This window comes from Microcaecilia unicolor, chromosome 13 (assembly GCF_901765095.1).
Source record: "Microcaecilia unicolor chromosome 13, aMicUni1.1, whole genome shotgun sequence".
Classification (NCBI taxonomy): domain Eukaryota; kingdom Metazoa; phylum Chordata; class Amphibia; order Gymnophiona; family Siphonopidae; genus Microcaecilia; species Microcaecilia unicolor.
In genome coordinates, this window is record NC_044043.1 from 86,673,664 (window position 1) to 86,690,882 (window position 17,219).

General features: G+C 42.3%; 1 protein-coding gene across 1 annotated transcript in view; it reads left to right on the forward strand.

Moving 5' to 3' along the window:
• CAMTA1 (calmodulin binding transcription activator 1) overlaps positions 1–17,219 on the forward strand; it is a 2,140,984-nt gene that overhangs the window by 2,061,303 nt on the left and 62,462 nt on the right. Inside the window, exon 11 of the mRNA XM_030186102.1 lies at positions 4,732–4,859. Coding sequence (XP_030041962.1) covers positions 4,732–4,859 — 128 coding nt within the window. The remainder of the gene's footprint in view (positions 1–4,731; positions 4,860–17,219) is intronic.

A 17,219-nucleotide genomic window follows, 5' to 3' on the forward strand; every position in this document is an offset into this window, starting at 1 on the left:
TAGAGCTTGGCCCAGTTAGGTTGTTTCTTTGACCTGCATGCACGAAGAGCCACTTTGAACTTGATCGTGAGAGTTTTCCTTTGAGTCTGTCGACAGGGCTGCACCAAGGGCTGTGTGAGCAGTGTAGCTACACAGGGCACAAGGGAGGTGGAGGCAGCAAAGTTGCTCCTCACCCATTTTCTTCTATTCTTGGCCGTGGCACAATGGGTGAGGCAGGAGCGTCTGTGGGTGTGTCGCACCTGTCCAGTATGGTCATGTCTACAGAGTTTAGAATCCTCCAGATTAGTGGCAGTGACAGTGCCAGGTGGAGGGAACTGGGTTTGATTTCCTAGCTCAGGTGTTCTGTCTGAGGGCTGGGAATGCTATAGAGGCAGCTCACAATCCCTGGGGGGGGGGGGGGGGGGGGGGGGGGGAGGGAGGCAGTGTTACCATGCAATGATAACACCTAGGTGGGATTCTGAGAGACAATGTCAGAACATGGCCCAGGACCAAGAACTCATTGAAATGACTTTAGTAAATCAGGAGAGGATATCAAATTGTGTATGTTGAGTAAGGAGTGGGCAGGGGGAGAGATGGGCAGGGGGAGAGAGGGAAATCCTTGGATAGCTGGGAATAAAGTTTTCTTGGTACCAAATCCTAACCCTGATTGTGAATGAGATGGACGTCCAAAGGAGCAGGAGAAAAGAGCAGAATCACACACCCCTCCCCCAAAAAAAGATTTTCAGGTTCTCAGATAGAGAATGAACTAGTCCTGGCTTTGTCCAGTTGTATTTACAGATCTGTTGTTCCAGTTTCTCAATGAAAATCAGAAGTACAAGTCCACAGAGGCTGAGGTCAGCAGATTAAAACCCAGATTTATTCATCCTATCGCTGGTGATATGGAGCCATTTGATAGTCCTACAAATGTGTTATCAGGTACCTTCATGAGCTGTGAATAAGTAGCTATGTAACAGGTGTATCACGGGGTTATTTCTCCATCACCTGTTGTTATATGGTTTGTTCTAAGACTTGAAGGCCCATTTAACATAGAATGTTGAGATCAGAACTGTGATGTCTGGGTTGGGATGTGAGTTTTGGTGGTATTTTGGAAGGTCTCCTCTATGAAGTACTTCTAAGGTTCTACTGTAAAATGCATATAAAAGAGTTGCTGGAATGCACATGTATTTCCTGGCATGTGCTGTGGGTACAGCCATTTTAGAAACGTGCACAGTAAAAAAAAAAATAAACAGCATGAACTCAGCAGCTTCCATGGGGAAGAGTTGACAGAATTTAGTGGGTGTTCTGCCTTGTTGCTCTCCGAAATTCATTCTCAGTGCCGAACTATGAAAAATTGCTTATTTTGCATGCAGTTATTTTGCAAAGCCTTGTGGGAGAAGGATCCTATCAAGGAAACTTGGAACAAAATGGAAAAGAAAAAAGCAGTGACTGACAAATAGATTCACTGATGTCCAGAGACCAAGATAAAAAAAAAAAGATTTAGTGCTATACTTTAGGCCTAAGAATTAAGTGTGTGTCAGGCTTCTCGTTGTCACGGAAGCACAGGGTTTGTGAGGCCTTGGACCACTGCCGTGGAGCATCAGTGGCAGGCAAAACCACCCCCAAACCAGAGGCAAGGCAGAACAGGACCATGGACTGGAGTTGCAGCAGAAGCAAACAAGCTGGGACAGGCAGAGCAGGAACAGCTAGATTTCACCTGCGCTTGACCGCCGTTCCCCAGGAGTTGAGCCCCTGGGTGCAGGCGGCCGGCAGGACTTAGGGCAGGAACTGGATACCAACAGGAGACACACAACAGAGTCAGGACTAAAAGCTGCCAGGCAGCCACTAAGACAGAAACACAGGTGAGAGTCAGGACTGAAAGCTGCCAAGCAGCCACTAAAAAGGAACACAGACACAAGACCAGAAACAAGACTAGGAACTAAGCAATAAAACCAAAGCTAACTACACACAAACAAACTAGAACCAGGCAAGAAACTCAGACTAGAACTGGACTAGGCAGAAGTGCACAGAGCACACCCACATACCAGGGACCTTAGACGATGCAAAGGCAAACACAGAAGTTTCCAGGTGGCTAATAAAGCCCATCAGCAGCTGAAGTTCACTGCAGGAATCACAAGGCAGCTACGGGTGCTGTTCAGGCACAAACAAGAAAAGCAAGTCTGGCAGCCTGGAAGATCCGGACCGGACTGGGCTGGTCTGGAACGTGTGACAGTTCATAACAGCCATCGGTTCAGGCCACCAGAGGGCAAGGTGAGCACAGACAAGGAAACAGTCTCCACCATATGTGTGGTCTTAAAAGCATTAACTCCAGAAATGGGGATCCCTCTATCCCTTGCAACTGCTCCCCCCCCCCCCCCCCCCCAGCAACTCCCTTTCAACTTTTGCCCGATTATTACCCAAATGACCAGACTATACGTTTGCATGGTGTAACATAGGCTGCAGCTTCTTTCTTGTCAACAATTTAAACATAACCACATGACACAGACAAATTAACCCTGGGCTATATAAACAATGCCCAAGATTCAACATTTGCACTCCCCAACCACTCGCCCGCTCAGCAAAGTGGTCTGAAATTAGCCTAGCCCACCTCAGCTAAGCAAGGGCCTGTGATGCTGGCATGGACTTCTATGTCTAATTTAAACTGAGTCATCCCCTATGAGCCTAAGACCCTGTAGCTTGGGTTACCGTCTGCTGCAACAAAAGCCTCACAGTTCCATCCTGTCCTATGCCCACAGTTCCTCTTGTTTCCAGGGAGGAAGGGTGGGGAAAACCGCCTCTGAGGGAGCAGAAAAAAGTCCTGCACCTCGGAAGTGCTTCATTAAATAACCTTGCCAAGCTTCCCTTCCCCTTCCGGAGATCATTGGCTTTACCATCCAATCAGCTCAGCCCTTGCTTGGCTACCTTTAAATTGTCCAATGGCAAGCCAAGCCATCAGGAACCTGTTTTTCTTATACCTATCTCTTCCCACCCTTCCTTGGCTTCACCACTTTCAAATATTGCACACCCACTGACATAGCCGGTACAGAGGGCACCATCCTTCGATTAATGGGCACCCTCCAGACAGGTTCTCAGGCTATTTAATTCTCTTTGGATGTCAACAACACTTTATTCGGGGAAGAAATCCGCCAGAGGACGGAGAACTCTAGACACCCCACGGACAACAACAAGAAATGAGATAAAAGTGGGAGGACGACCAAGGATTCCAAAGATTGAAAGGATGTATAATAATGAAGATATTTATTGAGGTATCAAGACTCGACACAACATCGTGTTTCGGCCGTTAGGCCTGCATCAGGAGTCTTAATGCCAAATGCCTTTGGAAACTATTTGATGAAGGCAAATCCTCAACAAAAGAAGATCTTTAGAAAGACTGTTGTGAAGTTAAACGTGCTTCGTTGTCTCCTCAGACACAGCACTTGTAATGGAATGCTGCAACAGAGGCTATTTCAGGGCAGTTTGACTTCTATAACCTGAACATGGGGGTTACTGTGTGTTTTATGTTGTTGTTTTTTGAAGTTGTTATTTATTTATCTATTTTGATTGTTTGCTATTTCAGGGGCCCTTTTACTAAGGCATGTAGGTGCCCTACCTGCATCAAATTGGGACTACCACCCAGCGACCTCATGCTCGGGGCTGTAATTCCAAAGCACGCGGCAGAAAATATTTTCTATTTTCTACTGTGTGGCGCTAACCCGGCAGTAGTCAGCAGTTTACGCATGCTGTCACTTACTGCCCAGTTAGCACATGAGACCTCACCACTAAGTCAGTGGGTGGCGGTAAGGTCTCAGGCCGAAAATGGACGCACACACGGTTTTAATTTTGCTGCACGTCCATTTTCGGCCACAGAAAAAGGCCTTTTTTTCCAGGTGTGCTGAAAAATAGACCTGCACGCGTCCAACACGCGCGCCTACACCAGCGCAGGCTACTTTTCGGCACGCCTTAATAAAAGGACCCCTCAGTGTTGTGTTAAATCGATGATGTCACTTCAATGTTCAATTATTATTAGCTCATTGTGATCTGTGGGTAGCCCTCTTCATGTCTACAGTGCTACCCAAACAGGGCTAGCACTGTAGACATGAACAGCCCAAACAGGGCTACCCTAATTGGGTAGCCCTGTTCATGTCTACAGTTCACCTTGTGGTCTTTAGTACATAATATATGGACTGCAGTCTCTGGGTTGCATCACTTGATAGGATATTTCTAGCATCTGGCCAAAGTATGCAAGCACTTTGAATAATGCTTTTGGCATCATGTTATCTATTTTTGTATAGCATTGTCTATTTTTGGAAGTTTGTGGATTGCTGTATTTTTCTTTTTTTATATATATTGCTTCAATGACTAACACTCAAGCCAGTGTCTTTCTACATCATCTGCATTGTTATTGATCCCTTGACAGGAGTGAGATTGTAAACTAGGGCTAGAAAAGGTCTTTGGAGCTGCAGTTTGCTTGAGTAACTTGTACCGAGATTCATTGGTATAACACAAGCCAATGACTGTAATGACATTTAATTACTTTTGTTAATGTTTCTAGCAGTGACACTAATTGACGATGTGTTGCCCAACCCTGCAGTTACTGTTGATAATGCTAATTACAAAGAGAGAGACCTTTTATGTTTGTTTTTCCTTAATAAGAAGCCGGGGTGTTGCAGACTGTCAGTGGAGTTCTCCCTTCCCAGCAGAGGGTTCCCAGGCGCATGCTCACCCCCTTCTCCCCACTGTTTTGTTTTCATCCAGATAACCAATTTAGAATGTCGATCCTGGAACGCCTTGAGCAGATGGAAAGGAGAATGGCAGAGATGACGGGATCCCAACATCACAAGCAAGGCGTAGCAGGCGGGGGCAACGGAGGAAATCAAGCGCAAGTATGTGTTCTAGAAAATGTACATCGAGTCCCAAACACACCCTTAGGCTCCATTCCCCCCCCCCCCCCCCCCCCCCCCCCCCACCCAGTTCAGTTTTCAGAATCTCTATAGGATAGTCTCAGTATCACTGGGGATATCCTGAAACCCTGACCAGTTTTAAAGGAAGGGGAGAAGTACATAAGAATAATATTGTTGCTCTTTAACATCTTCCTGGGGTGATATTCTGGCAAAATCTACTACTATTAATACTTATTAGACGTACGCAGCGCTGTACAATTGAACATGACGAGACAGTCCCTGCTCGAAAGAGCTTACAATCTAATTAGGACAGACAAACAGGACAAACAAGAGATAAGGGAATATTAAAGTGAGGATGATAAAATAAGGGTTCTGAACAAGTGAATAAGGGTTAGGAGTTAAAAGCAACATCAGAAAGGTGGCATTGCAAGGGCAGGCTTCTGTTTCTGTGAGTCTGATGTCAGACTCACAGAAACAGAAGCCTGCCCTTGCAGATCAGCAACACACCCGTGCCAGAGAAGAGGACTTTAGGATATCCACAATAACTGAACAAGTGAATAAGGGTTAGGAGTTAAAAGCAGCATCAAAAAGGTGGGCTTTTAGCTTAGATTCGAAGACGGCCAGAGATGGAGCTTGACGTACCGGCTCAGGAAGTCTATTCCAGGCATATGGTGCAGCAAGATAAAAGGAACGGAGTCTGGAGTTAGCGGTGGAGGAGAAGGGTGCAGATAAGAGAGATTTACCCAGTGAACAGAGTTCTCAGGGAGGAATGTAGGGAGAGATGAGAGTGGAGCTGAGGAGCTGCAGAGTGAATGCACTTATAGGTCAATAAGAGGAGTTTGAACTGTATGCGGAAACGGATAGGAAGCCAGTGAAGTGACTTGAGGAGAGGGCTAATATGAGCATAATATTAGTCGTGCAGTAGAATTTTGAACAGATTGAAGAGGAGAGAGATGGCTCAGTGGGAGACCCATGAGAAGCAGGTTGCAATAGTCTAAGAATCACATGGTAATTTTAGAAGAAGCTTGAGCAGGTAGAAGAGCATTTTACATGTTCAAATAGGCTCTGGAGGTATACGCATATAACATGTTGGCACACAAACACATAGGGGGCAGTTTCTATAAGTGGGTATCTTCTGATTCTGCATGAGAGGTGGTATTCCAGGGGTGCTCAGTGTCACTCCTCAAGGGCCACAACTCAGTAGGATTTTCAGGATTTCTCCAACGAATATGCATGAGATCTATTTGCATGTACTGCCTCCATGGTATGCAAATAGTTCTCGTGCATATTCATTATGGAAATCATGAAAACCCCGACTGGGTTACAGCCCTCAAGGACCAACATTGAGCGCCCCGTCCTATGCCGTAACAGCATCTGGGCACCCAGATTAATAATAATAATAAAACTGTATTTATATCCCCTATATCTCAATAATCTACATAATAAAATCCATCCATACATAATAAAGTAAAATACACACATAATATAATCTAAATTAACAAAAACATACATTGTAATAACTAATGCATACTTACATGAGGCTGTGAAAATAAAAACATGCCATCAATCCCTATTAAAATGAAACTTTATCATTTGTCTGATGATCCACATGCACAACTAAACATATGGGTCTTTAAAACCTTCTTAAACTGAGTAATTTCTTGCACACAATGAAGTTCCATGGCCAATGCATTCCACAACTTGGGGCCTTTAACACAGAATATAGAAGACCTATGTTCTTCTAGGTAAATGTGCTTAAAAGAGGGAACCTCAAGCAATTGTTATTGCAAGGATCCAAGAGAGCGTGGTGGTTTGTAGTGTCGTAGAGTGGCAGTGAGTGTTGGGGAAAGATAACTGTTTAATATTTTAAATATTTTTCAACAACACCTTAAACTCAATCCAAAATTTTGCAGGCAGCCAATGAAGGGATTTTAAGACAGGAATCACATGATCAAAGCGTGATCCTCCTCTGATGACTCTTGTTATAGAATTTTGGGCACTTTGTAGAGCTCTCTGTGAACTATCAGTAATTCCTATTAATAGGCCATTAAAGTAGTCTAATGGAGAGCAAACTACTGATTATATTATTTTCTAAAAATTATCTGATGTGAAAAGGGGTCTAATGCTTTTGAAATCACATTCTGCACTTGTTTCTTCATAGATAGTGTGGTATCCAGTTGGACACCTAAATTCCATTATAGAAGATTAATCTAGCCTGGTTTCAGCGGTCCTTACCTTTAGGCACCTGCAATTACACCAGCCATAAACCTGGTGATGCAGCAAAGATGTACATAACTTACTGTGCGTACATGGCAGCCCCACCCTCGTGATTGTCCCCATACATTTAAGTATTATGTCAATTACATGTACCCTTACAGAATAGTACTTAGGAGCCCTGTTATAGAATTCCTCTTATAGAGGGTAATTTTTTTAATAGGGCACTTACTTAGGTACATTTTATAACGACCCAGAGGCAGTTATGTGTCTTTATAAAACACTAGCATAAGAAGCAGACGTCATGCCTACGTTGGAGGCACTGTTCCCTCTTAGCTGAATAGGAGTCCTCCACCTACAGTCCTACCACTGGGGGATGCTTTTTCACTATCACAATTTCTGGGGAACCTGCCTGTCCCTAGCAATTGAAAACACAATATTGAAGTACCATCACCCACTGGCAACAATGCAGATAGAGGACTCCTGCTCAGTTTCAAGGGAACAGTGATTGCAGGCACGACCATGTACTTCTGCTCAAGAGAAGTTGTAAATGTCTTCTAGAATATTTAAGTATATGTGTAAATAGCATATTTATTTATTGATTTTGACATACCCCACATTATCACAAACATACTCAAGTTCAATGTGGCTAACAGTACATGAACAACAGACAAGGTTTACAAAACCATAAACAAAATATCAAATATAGACCATTGATGACCAGTTGCAATCCAATATACTCCATCAATGGATAGAGAGGTGTGGTAGCCGTGTTAGTCCACTTTTAAAGGTAATCAATAGAAATAAAACAAAATAAAACATGGAAAAGAAAATAAGATGATACCTTTTTTATTGAGCATAACTTAATACATTTCTTGATTAGCTTTCGAAGGTTGCCCTTCTTCGTCAGATCGGAAATAAGCAAATGTTGGTAGATGACAGTATATATAAGTGAAACTTCAAAGCATTTCAGTGACAGTCTAACAGGATGGGGTGGATAGGTGAGAGACAGGAAGAGTCGAGTGGATGAGGGACAGGGAGATATGCATGGAGATAGGAGGGTGACAAAGCAGTACAATTTTATGGTTTATAATGGGCTAGAAAACCCAGATCTTTGTTAAGTCCTGTCTGGTGGGTGTCAAAATATTTAATCATTCTGACTTCAAAGGTCTTATGTTCCTGTATTGTTTTAAAGTTCCCTTTCAGGGTTCTGGTTTTGTAAAGTGCTGCCCCACATGGGTGACATCCTTATTGGTACTAGCATTTTTCATATGGTGTCTATGTAAATTAAATCTCTTCTTTAGCATCTGACTTGTTTCTCCAATGTAGCAGCCTTCGTTGCATTTTTTACACTGAATGATATATACCACATTGGAAGATGAGCACGTGAAAGATTCCTTAATGTTGAATATTTTTTCCTTTGTGAATGACCTTGGGGTCCTGTGAAATGTTTTGGCATAGTTTGCAGCTAGATATATTGCAAGGATGTGTGCCATTCTTTTCTTTTTGAGTTTGTGTTGGGAGCTCCCCACCAGTGCTGGCCTTCCGACAGCCACCCAACTTAAAACACAAGCTAAGTAGAAGTAAGCTAAGTACACAACTTCATGTCAATGTGCCCACTTTTCTGCTAGCCACAGTCACTTCATTGGTAAGCCAACTAAATTATGTTCACTACTAAGCTCTCTCATACTTCTAGCTCAACAGGAAACAGCAATTTTCAGAGAGGTCAAATTGCTCAGTTAATTGACTTTGAAAATTATCCTCCTGTTCAGAGTCATTAGGACACCATGATTTACAGGAGATGTAAATGCGTACTTCCCCTTTTCACACCAGCCCACCGTCCCCTTCCTGAAACCAAATTTTAAGTTATCCTGCAGTGTTGTTTTGCATCAGCTTCAGTCGGGTGGTCATAAATTTTGAATGTTATATAGATCTGACACCAGATTTCAAGATCAATACGGGATCTCCATATGTAAAAATCTGGCCTTTTGCCAATAATGCTACTAATGGGTAGAACTGAAATTCTTGCCAGTTGCTTTCAAGAAGATTAGTTGCAGCATAAACAACAAATATGAAACCATGCTAAGGGTTCTATGCATTTTGTAAAGCTGCAAACATTTGCAAAGAACCATAACATGATAGATGACCGCAAATAAGGACCAGGTGGCCCTTCCAGTCAGCCCAATTTCCTTAGGGGCCCTTTTACTAAGCCGCTTAGGTGCCTATGCATGCCCAACGTGCATCAATTTTGAGTTACTGCCCGGCTACCGCGTGACCCATGTGGTAATTTCATTTTTGATGCGTGTCCACTAGGCGTAACATAGTAGATGACGGCAGAAAAAGACCTGCACGGTCCATCCAGTCTGCCCAACAAGATAAACTCATATGTGCTACTTTTTGTATATACCTTACCTTGATTTGTATCTGTCATTTTCAGGGCACAGACCGTAGAAGTCTGCCCAGCACTAGCCCTGCCTCCCAACCACGAGCCCCGCCACCCAATCTCGGCTAAGCTTCTGAGGATCCCTTCCTTCCAAACAGGACTCCTTTATGTTTATCCCACGCATGTTTGAATTCCGTTACCGTTTTCATCTCCACCACCTCCCGCGGGAGGGCAATCCAAGCATCCACCTCTCTCTCCGTGAAAAAATGCTTCCTGACATTTTTCTTGAGTCTGCCCCCCTTCAATCTCATTTCATATCCTCTAGTTCATATTTTCATTTCTGGCACGCGGGCGGTAATCGTCATCCTACACGCGTAGACCATTACCGCCTGGTTACTGCATGAGACCTTACCACTAGGTCAATGGCTGGTGGTAAGGTCTCAGACCCAAAATGGACGTGCGGCAGTTTTCATTTTGCCGCACGTCCATTTTCAGCAAAGGTTTTTAAAAGGCATTTTTTTACAGGTGCACTGAAAAATGATTCTGTGCGTGCCCATAAAACGTGTCCACACTACCGCAGGCCATTTTTCAGGGAGCCTTTGTACAAGGGCCCCTTAGTATTTAGTTCGCTACAGCTTTGGGTAGAAGAGCGTACAATATTCTAAACTTTAACCAACATTAACTTTCTCCATCCCAGACTGCTAGTACTGCTCCTACCACTGTCTAATGTGTGTGTCCCAAACAGCTACCAAGATTTAGTTCAAACTAAAGGTGTGCACGGGGACATATTCTGGTCCCCATCCCCAGCCATCCACTTTCAGTTTGGAGCCATCCTCACCCATCCCCAGTAAATTCTTTTCCACCCCCGCCCCATCCCCGCATCTCCTTCCCCATTCCGAATCATACTGCTAGAATCCCTTCACCATCCCCACAGTTATCTTTCCTATCCCTGTACCCAACCTGCATTTGAGCGATCTTGTAAATTCAAGAGAAACATATTATTATTATTAACACTTTATGTTAAGCAAATAAGTAAAACACATAAGCAAACAATGAAATACTAGTAAGTAAGCCATTGTTTCTGCTGTTCCACCAAGTTGACACTAGAGGTATGCACGGGGACATAAACTGGTCCCATTCCCACCTGTCTCCAGTCAGTCAGGATGATCCCCATCCTCAATCGATTCTTTTCTATCCTGACCCAGTCCCCAGCATAAATGTTGTATAATATCTGGAATATTAGAATTCAAAATGTGGAGTGGATTTAAATGATGGAGAATCTATGCAAAAGTTTAATTCAATACATTTATTATACAAACGTAAAAAATTGACCGTAACAATGCAATGATGACAAACCCTGGTGAGTCATGCGCCTTACTTGTGAAATGGCTCATGTGAAATAAGTCACCTCTGATGGTCCTTTAAAAAAAATTGTGACCGTGTATAATGGTTAAGTTATTCTGAAGTGAGCAATATGTGTTAGGACTATAGGGGAACGTATTTCATATTAGCTGGCAGACTTTACCTGCAGCTCTCAGGCAAGACAGAGGTAAAAATGTTCATAGCATTGTTGGGGGTAGACCGGCCTTGGTGCTGATAAGCTCCTTGTACCCCCCCCCCCCCAACACAAGTTTGGAACACAGTTGTTTAGTCTACTTCAGGGGCATAGCCAGACAGCAGATTTTGGGTGGGCCTAGGCCAGAAGTGGGTGGGCACCAAATGTTCTCGCCCCCATCCCCACACCAAAAAAATATCTCAGCTGGTGGGAAAATGCTTCTCTCCAGTCTCCACCTTGGTAGTCTGCAGCAGGCATGCGCTGAAAACTGAGCATGCGATGGTGCCAGTATTGTGGAGAGTAGCATTTTCATTACCATGTGCTACTGTTGGATGGGCCTGAGCCCTAAGTGGGTGGGCCCTGGCCCACCCAGGCCCACCTGTGGCTACGCCACTGGTCTAGTTCACCAGCTTTATTATACTTTGCATCTGAACACAGACCCAGTTAACACTGCAGTGCTCCTGTGATACTTTTCACCCAGAATACAGCCTTAGCGTCGGCAGATCCAATTAACTCTTCAGTATTCCTTCCCTGGTTCTCCAAGCTATACCCAGGCTACTTCTCTGGTACCTTCACAAGCAACACTGTGTCTCACAGCTTTGCACAGCAGTCCGTTCCTTTTCATCAACTTTATCAATCAGCCCACTTCTTTTATATCTCCCAGCCTTTAGGCTTACTCTTGAGCCTGGCAGGTGGTTCTCACTACTTCCCACCTGGTTCAATTCTGCTCTGCCACAGCGTACTGCTTTGGCCCTTTGCTCCAGCCTCTGCCTTCCAGGGCTAATGGTCCCACCCTATACTTCCATTGGCATTGGAACCCTCCTACTGACCACTTTCCAGAGCTGAGGCAGATCAATTAAGAGGGAAATTATCAAAGTGGGCTACCATTAAAACAGGTTATTTTTACCACTAACTTATGCTAATGTAACACAGGTCCCATTTAATGCCCTAAGAGGCATTATGACATCACAGTTTCAGCTCTGGTTACTACAGACTGAAACTCTTCACACTAAGAGGAGAAGTTATCAACATGAGCTACCGTTAAGATGTGTTATTATACCACTAACTCATGCTATTTTAGCAAAGGTTCCATTTTATGCATTGAGATGTACAGTGGTACCTCGGTTTTCATTGATAATCCATCCGAAAACAATCAACGAAAACCGAAACCAACGAAAACTGAGGCAAGTATTTCCATATGAATCAATGTAAATCCAATTAATTCATTCTAGACACTCCAAAATACATACCAAAAACACATTTTATAGAGAATAAATATAGTCCCATGATGGAGCTAAAGGGAAAGGGTTAACTTATTAGCAAGGGAAACACTTAACAGGGAAAATGAGATTTGAGCACATGTGATTTTATCTTACGTGCGTTGCGTTAGACGCGCGGGGTGATGCTCACATAACGAGAAAGAATGCCACAATGAGCAGGAGAACATGTGGGTCACCCTTTGTTTTCGTAAAATTAGCAGCGAGATCACGTGGGCATGCCGACGAAATCCGAGGCAACCGACGAAATCCAAGACAAATTTTTCACTGAAAAAATCGACGATAACCGAAGTCAGCAAAAACTGAGATATTACTGTAGTTGCTAATAACTAGACTCAACAGTAAAATAACATATCTTAACAGTAGCCCATGTTGATGACTTCCTCCCCCTCCCTCCTTAATCTGACAAAAAGGTACCAGGCTAGGTAAAGATCATAAGTAGTGACACCATATTCAAATACATATTGAAATAAATATCATACACCATGGGTGAGCAAACTTGTTCCTCAAGAGCTGCAAGTTGCAACCCAAGGTTTTTAGGATTTCTACAGTGGATTTGATGAGATCTGTTTGCATGAACTACCTCCATTGCATGCAGATTGATTTTTAAAAACTTATATTCCACATTAACTATTCTAAGTGGATTACAAATACTCATACATAATACTCTTAAAAAAAAAATCATTACAACAATATTAAACAAATACAATCATACATTCATGATAGTCTTTGTGGAAATTTTGAAAACCTGCCTGTGTTACAGCACTTGAGGATTGAGTTTGTGCACTCTTGGTGTGTGCCATTTGTTTCAGTAAATATTTGATTTTTTTGTTTTGTTTTTTAAATATTTTTATTAGATTTTAAAGATACATCAAAAAAGATACATAAAACAAAAAAAGAAAAAAAAACAACAACATATTCTATAGTAAAACAGAATAAAGTACACAAAGCTGAGTTCAAACCGTAAAGTTAATCCGTAGACGAAAGAAAAAGGTCTGAAGTTCTCCATTTTTGAAGACCAGTGTTATAGCCAGGAATAGAATTTAATGCGGACTGCTCATATTTTTTATATAGTAAAATCCAGTTCCACCGAACAACCACGTTAACTTGAGAATTGTCTTTCCAGTGCGATGTGATCAGTTTCAATGCAACTGAGACCAAGAAGTCAAACAGTAGTTTGTCGTTTTCTGAAAATAGAAATGGGATGCAAGTGAATTTCCAGATTATATACTTGGGTAAAAAAGATTCTTGAAACCCAAAAATCTCTTTTAATTTTTCCCAGACATCTGACCAAAATAATACAAGATTAGGACATTCAAGCAAAAGATGCACAAGAGTTCCGGTATTTTTTTTGCATGACCAACACAAATCATACTTGGAGGACCCAGACAATTTACTCTTTCTAGGCGTCCAAAGGGCTTTGTGATACATAAAGAAAAGAGATTGTGTTATTGCAGCCGACAAGGAGGATTAAATATTTGAATATGATGTTGCCACCTGTGTTCCTTCCCCGGCCAGATCACCATATTGAAAACCCATGAAAGTTAGGGGCTTTAATTATTACTTCACCTTTCTGCAGTAAAAGTTGGTTGCATTGTTCAACAAAATGCATACTCTGACCTGTCAGTTCTGAAGGCATTTCTTGGAGGTGGGGGGGGAAGGAATTTTCTGCAGAGAAAGCAGGTGCAGTCTTCACAGGTAATTATACTTCATTAGGCAGTAATCAAAGTGTTTTTATTCTTACTTCAGACTCCACAGGCAGAAGTGCTCACAGAGATGGCAGCAGGGAAGATAGTTTTAATGATTACCCCAGAGTTCCCATTCTCCCCTAAGTCAGATACTTTATTTTTATTTTTTGCTCCTCAGTGTCATTGTCCAGATTTCATAAATCAGCCTCTAACCCATCTACCCCTGAGACATGTTATAACTGAAGCAGAGAGAAAACGGCCATGAAATTAATCCTCCCCTCTATAGCCCTAAGCTGGGTGAAGAAACCAACATGAGTCTCATTGCATCTCATAGTGCTTAGAGCAGGGCCAGAATTCTGAAGAAGTTCTCGATTTCCTTAAGAGGAAAGGCCACCTTTTTCCAGATGTTTGGCTGAAAAGAGAATGGAGTTGCTATGAGAGCAACAGACACCCAGCTGAGCTTCAAAATGATGGTTTTACAGGCTGGATGGAGATTATATTCTATCCATTAATAAATTCCTGCTTTAGGAGACTAAATTCTTGTCAGGTAAAACAGATCATTCAGGGAAGCACATTGAAGAGAAACGTTCAGTGTTAGTAATTACATTTTTAGAAGATTATCACTTGCAAGGAACTCAGATTATCAAAGGAATAAAAAGACCGTAAGTGCGACATTGCAGAAATTGGAGAACACTGATAAGAATAAGTACACAAGTTTACTTTTCCAAGTCTTGGTCACAGGTACAGTAACATTACAAAGTTCCTTACTGTTTCTCTGAACAGTGCTACTACTACTCAGGAAAGTAGATGCTACTTAGTGTAGCAAAGAAATATGAAGGGTTTCACAACAGTCTCTGGGCCAAATCCAGCACTGGTGGTAACTTGGAAGTTGCTTCCCTTTGAAATCATGTGGTGGCCTTAATCCAATGAATGGGTGGTGTTGCTTGAGTCCGAGGGTTCATGTCATCTAAATGCCCCCAACTGAGAATGACCAACAAAACTGCTGATACAGTAAAGCAGTGATTCCCAAACAGGGTTCCTCAAACTGTCTTCAGGGATTCCTCAAGAAAGTAGATTACAGAACCTTTTGAATGAATATATATCTGCCCGATATTCAGTGCTATTTAACCAGTCAGGAATAGCCACTGACCAGTTAAATAGCAAATCAACGCCTAACCACTAACACTCAGTAAGAGATAACTGGCCATCTCCCATTGAATATTGCCGGTTAGCGACTAGCACAAAACTAGCTATATTGTGCGATGTTATCTGGTTAGGTGCCAATATTCAGCAGATAAGTTTAGCAGTCAAATAGTTGTCCTATCTGTGACCAGTAAAAAGTTAACCTGTAGCACTGAATATCGGCATAACCGGTTAACTTTTTAGCGGTTTAAAAAAACTTGGATATTCAATGCCAGTCACCAGAAATGGTCCAGCATTGAACATCTGTGTTTAATATCAGCAATGGACAGCAAACTTTCTGTCTGCTGCCGGCTGAATATCGAGGGGGGGGGGGGGTATATGTTTACATAAATTGAGGGTTACTGATTGTATGAAAAAAATATTTTAGGGGTTCCGCTATAGTAAAAGGTTTGTCTTGTAAATTGTATTTCTCTCCTGTCTCTCTGACTCTCACCTATCCACCCCCATCCTGTTAGACTGTCACTGAAATGCTTTGATGTTTCACTCATACATACTGTCATCTACCAACTTTTGCTTATTTCCAATCTGACGAAGAAGGGCAACCTTCAAAAGCTAATCAAGAAATGTATTAAGTTATGTCCAATAAAAAAGATATCATCTTATTTTCTTTTCCATGTTTTATTTTGTTTTATTTCTATTGATTACCTGTAAAAGGTTTGGGAATCATTGCAGTAAAGTATAGATGTTTCAGCACCATGGTCTGGACAGCTCCCACATGGATAGACAGTTGGATTCCAACTTCAGACCTAATAGTGATTTTCAAATTTCTGATGCATGCTAAAAACAATTAATTACAGTTAGCATTAAGAAGATTCTCATTTATCATAGCATTGTCCTATCCATTGCCTATGGAGAAACAACATTCATCAACCTAGTATCCAGGGCTTAATGTGTAGGCAAAAAGGAAGTGAAACTGTGGAGGGAGGAGGGGCAAGCCAGGGGCTGGATTAGGGAACCCCCTAAAATATTTTTTCATATACTGAGGAACCCTCAATTTGTGTAAACATATACCCCCCCCCCCCCCCCCCAATATTCAGCTGGCAGCAGGCAGAGCTTTTGCTGTCCATTTCACTGTTGTGAAACTGTTCTCTGCTCTGCTCCAGCCTCACCCCATCCCCTCCTCTTCCCTGCAGGCTGCCTGAAAGGGAGGAGTTAGAACAGACCATCCCTGCTGCTTTGAAGTCTGAAAAGAAATTAAGCTCTGCTAGTAACCTAGCAGCTTATCATTTCTATAGCATTGCTAAGAGTATGCAGCACTGTGCAGATAAACATAAAGGGCTATTTCTACTTTGTGGCACTTAAATCTATTCAGATCATAAAGGCAAGACATAAGATGATTCAGGAAATTATTTTTTTATCACAGGAAACATGGGTATATTCAGCAAGACTGTGATTGAAAAGAGCTAGTGTGGAAGATTTAAAATAACACTGACCAGCCCTAGAGCAAACTGTTCAGTAGCACTTAAATGGATAGTGCCACTGAATATTTGCTCTGACTGCTGTAGCACTATCCAGTTTTTGCAGGGGTGGAGTTGGGGTGGACCTAGAAGTTATATTCAGTGCTGGTTATCTGGTAGCTAATTGGGCCTGTTGGACTGTACAAAAGGCAGAGCTAACTAGTGAAGGTCTGTCATTTGCAATGACATAGAAAATGTCAACAAAATATCGTGTGTCCTTGCATATCGTTAACAAGTGAAAATAAGCAGAAAAATGACATTTTTTTGATGTTTCGTTTGCTGATAATACTGCACACTGTTTGCAAAAAGAGAGTGTGCTCGTTCAGAAAGAGTGTGAACTCTTTCCTCGTAGTCTGCTCATGCACAAACCATAGGAGAATAGTGCACCGTCTTTGCAAAGAGCATGTATTATTATTGCTCTCAAAATGAAAATGAAGCCTAACCAAAACAGAACAAATAGGGCTGCATGCTAAATGGGAAATGAAATTAAAGTTTGTGTGCTGCCCATCCCCAATCCAAATGATGCCCAGTTAGCTATCCAAGCAGTGATTATAATTATCAGCCA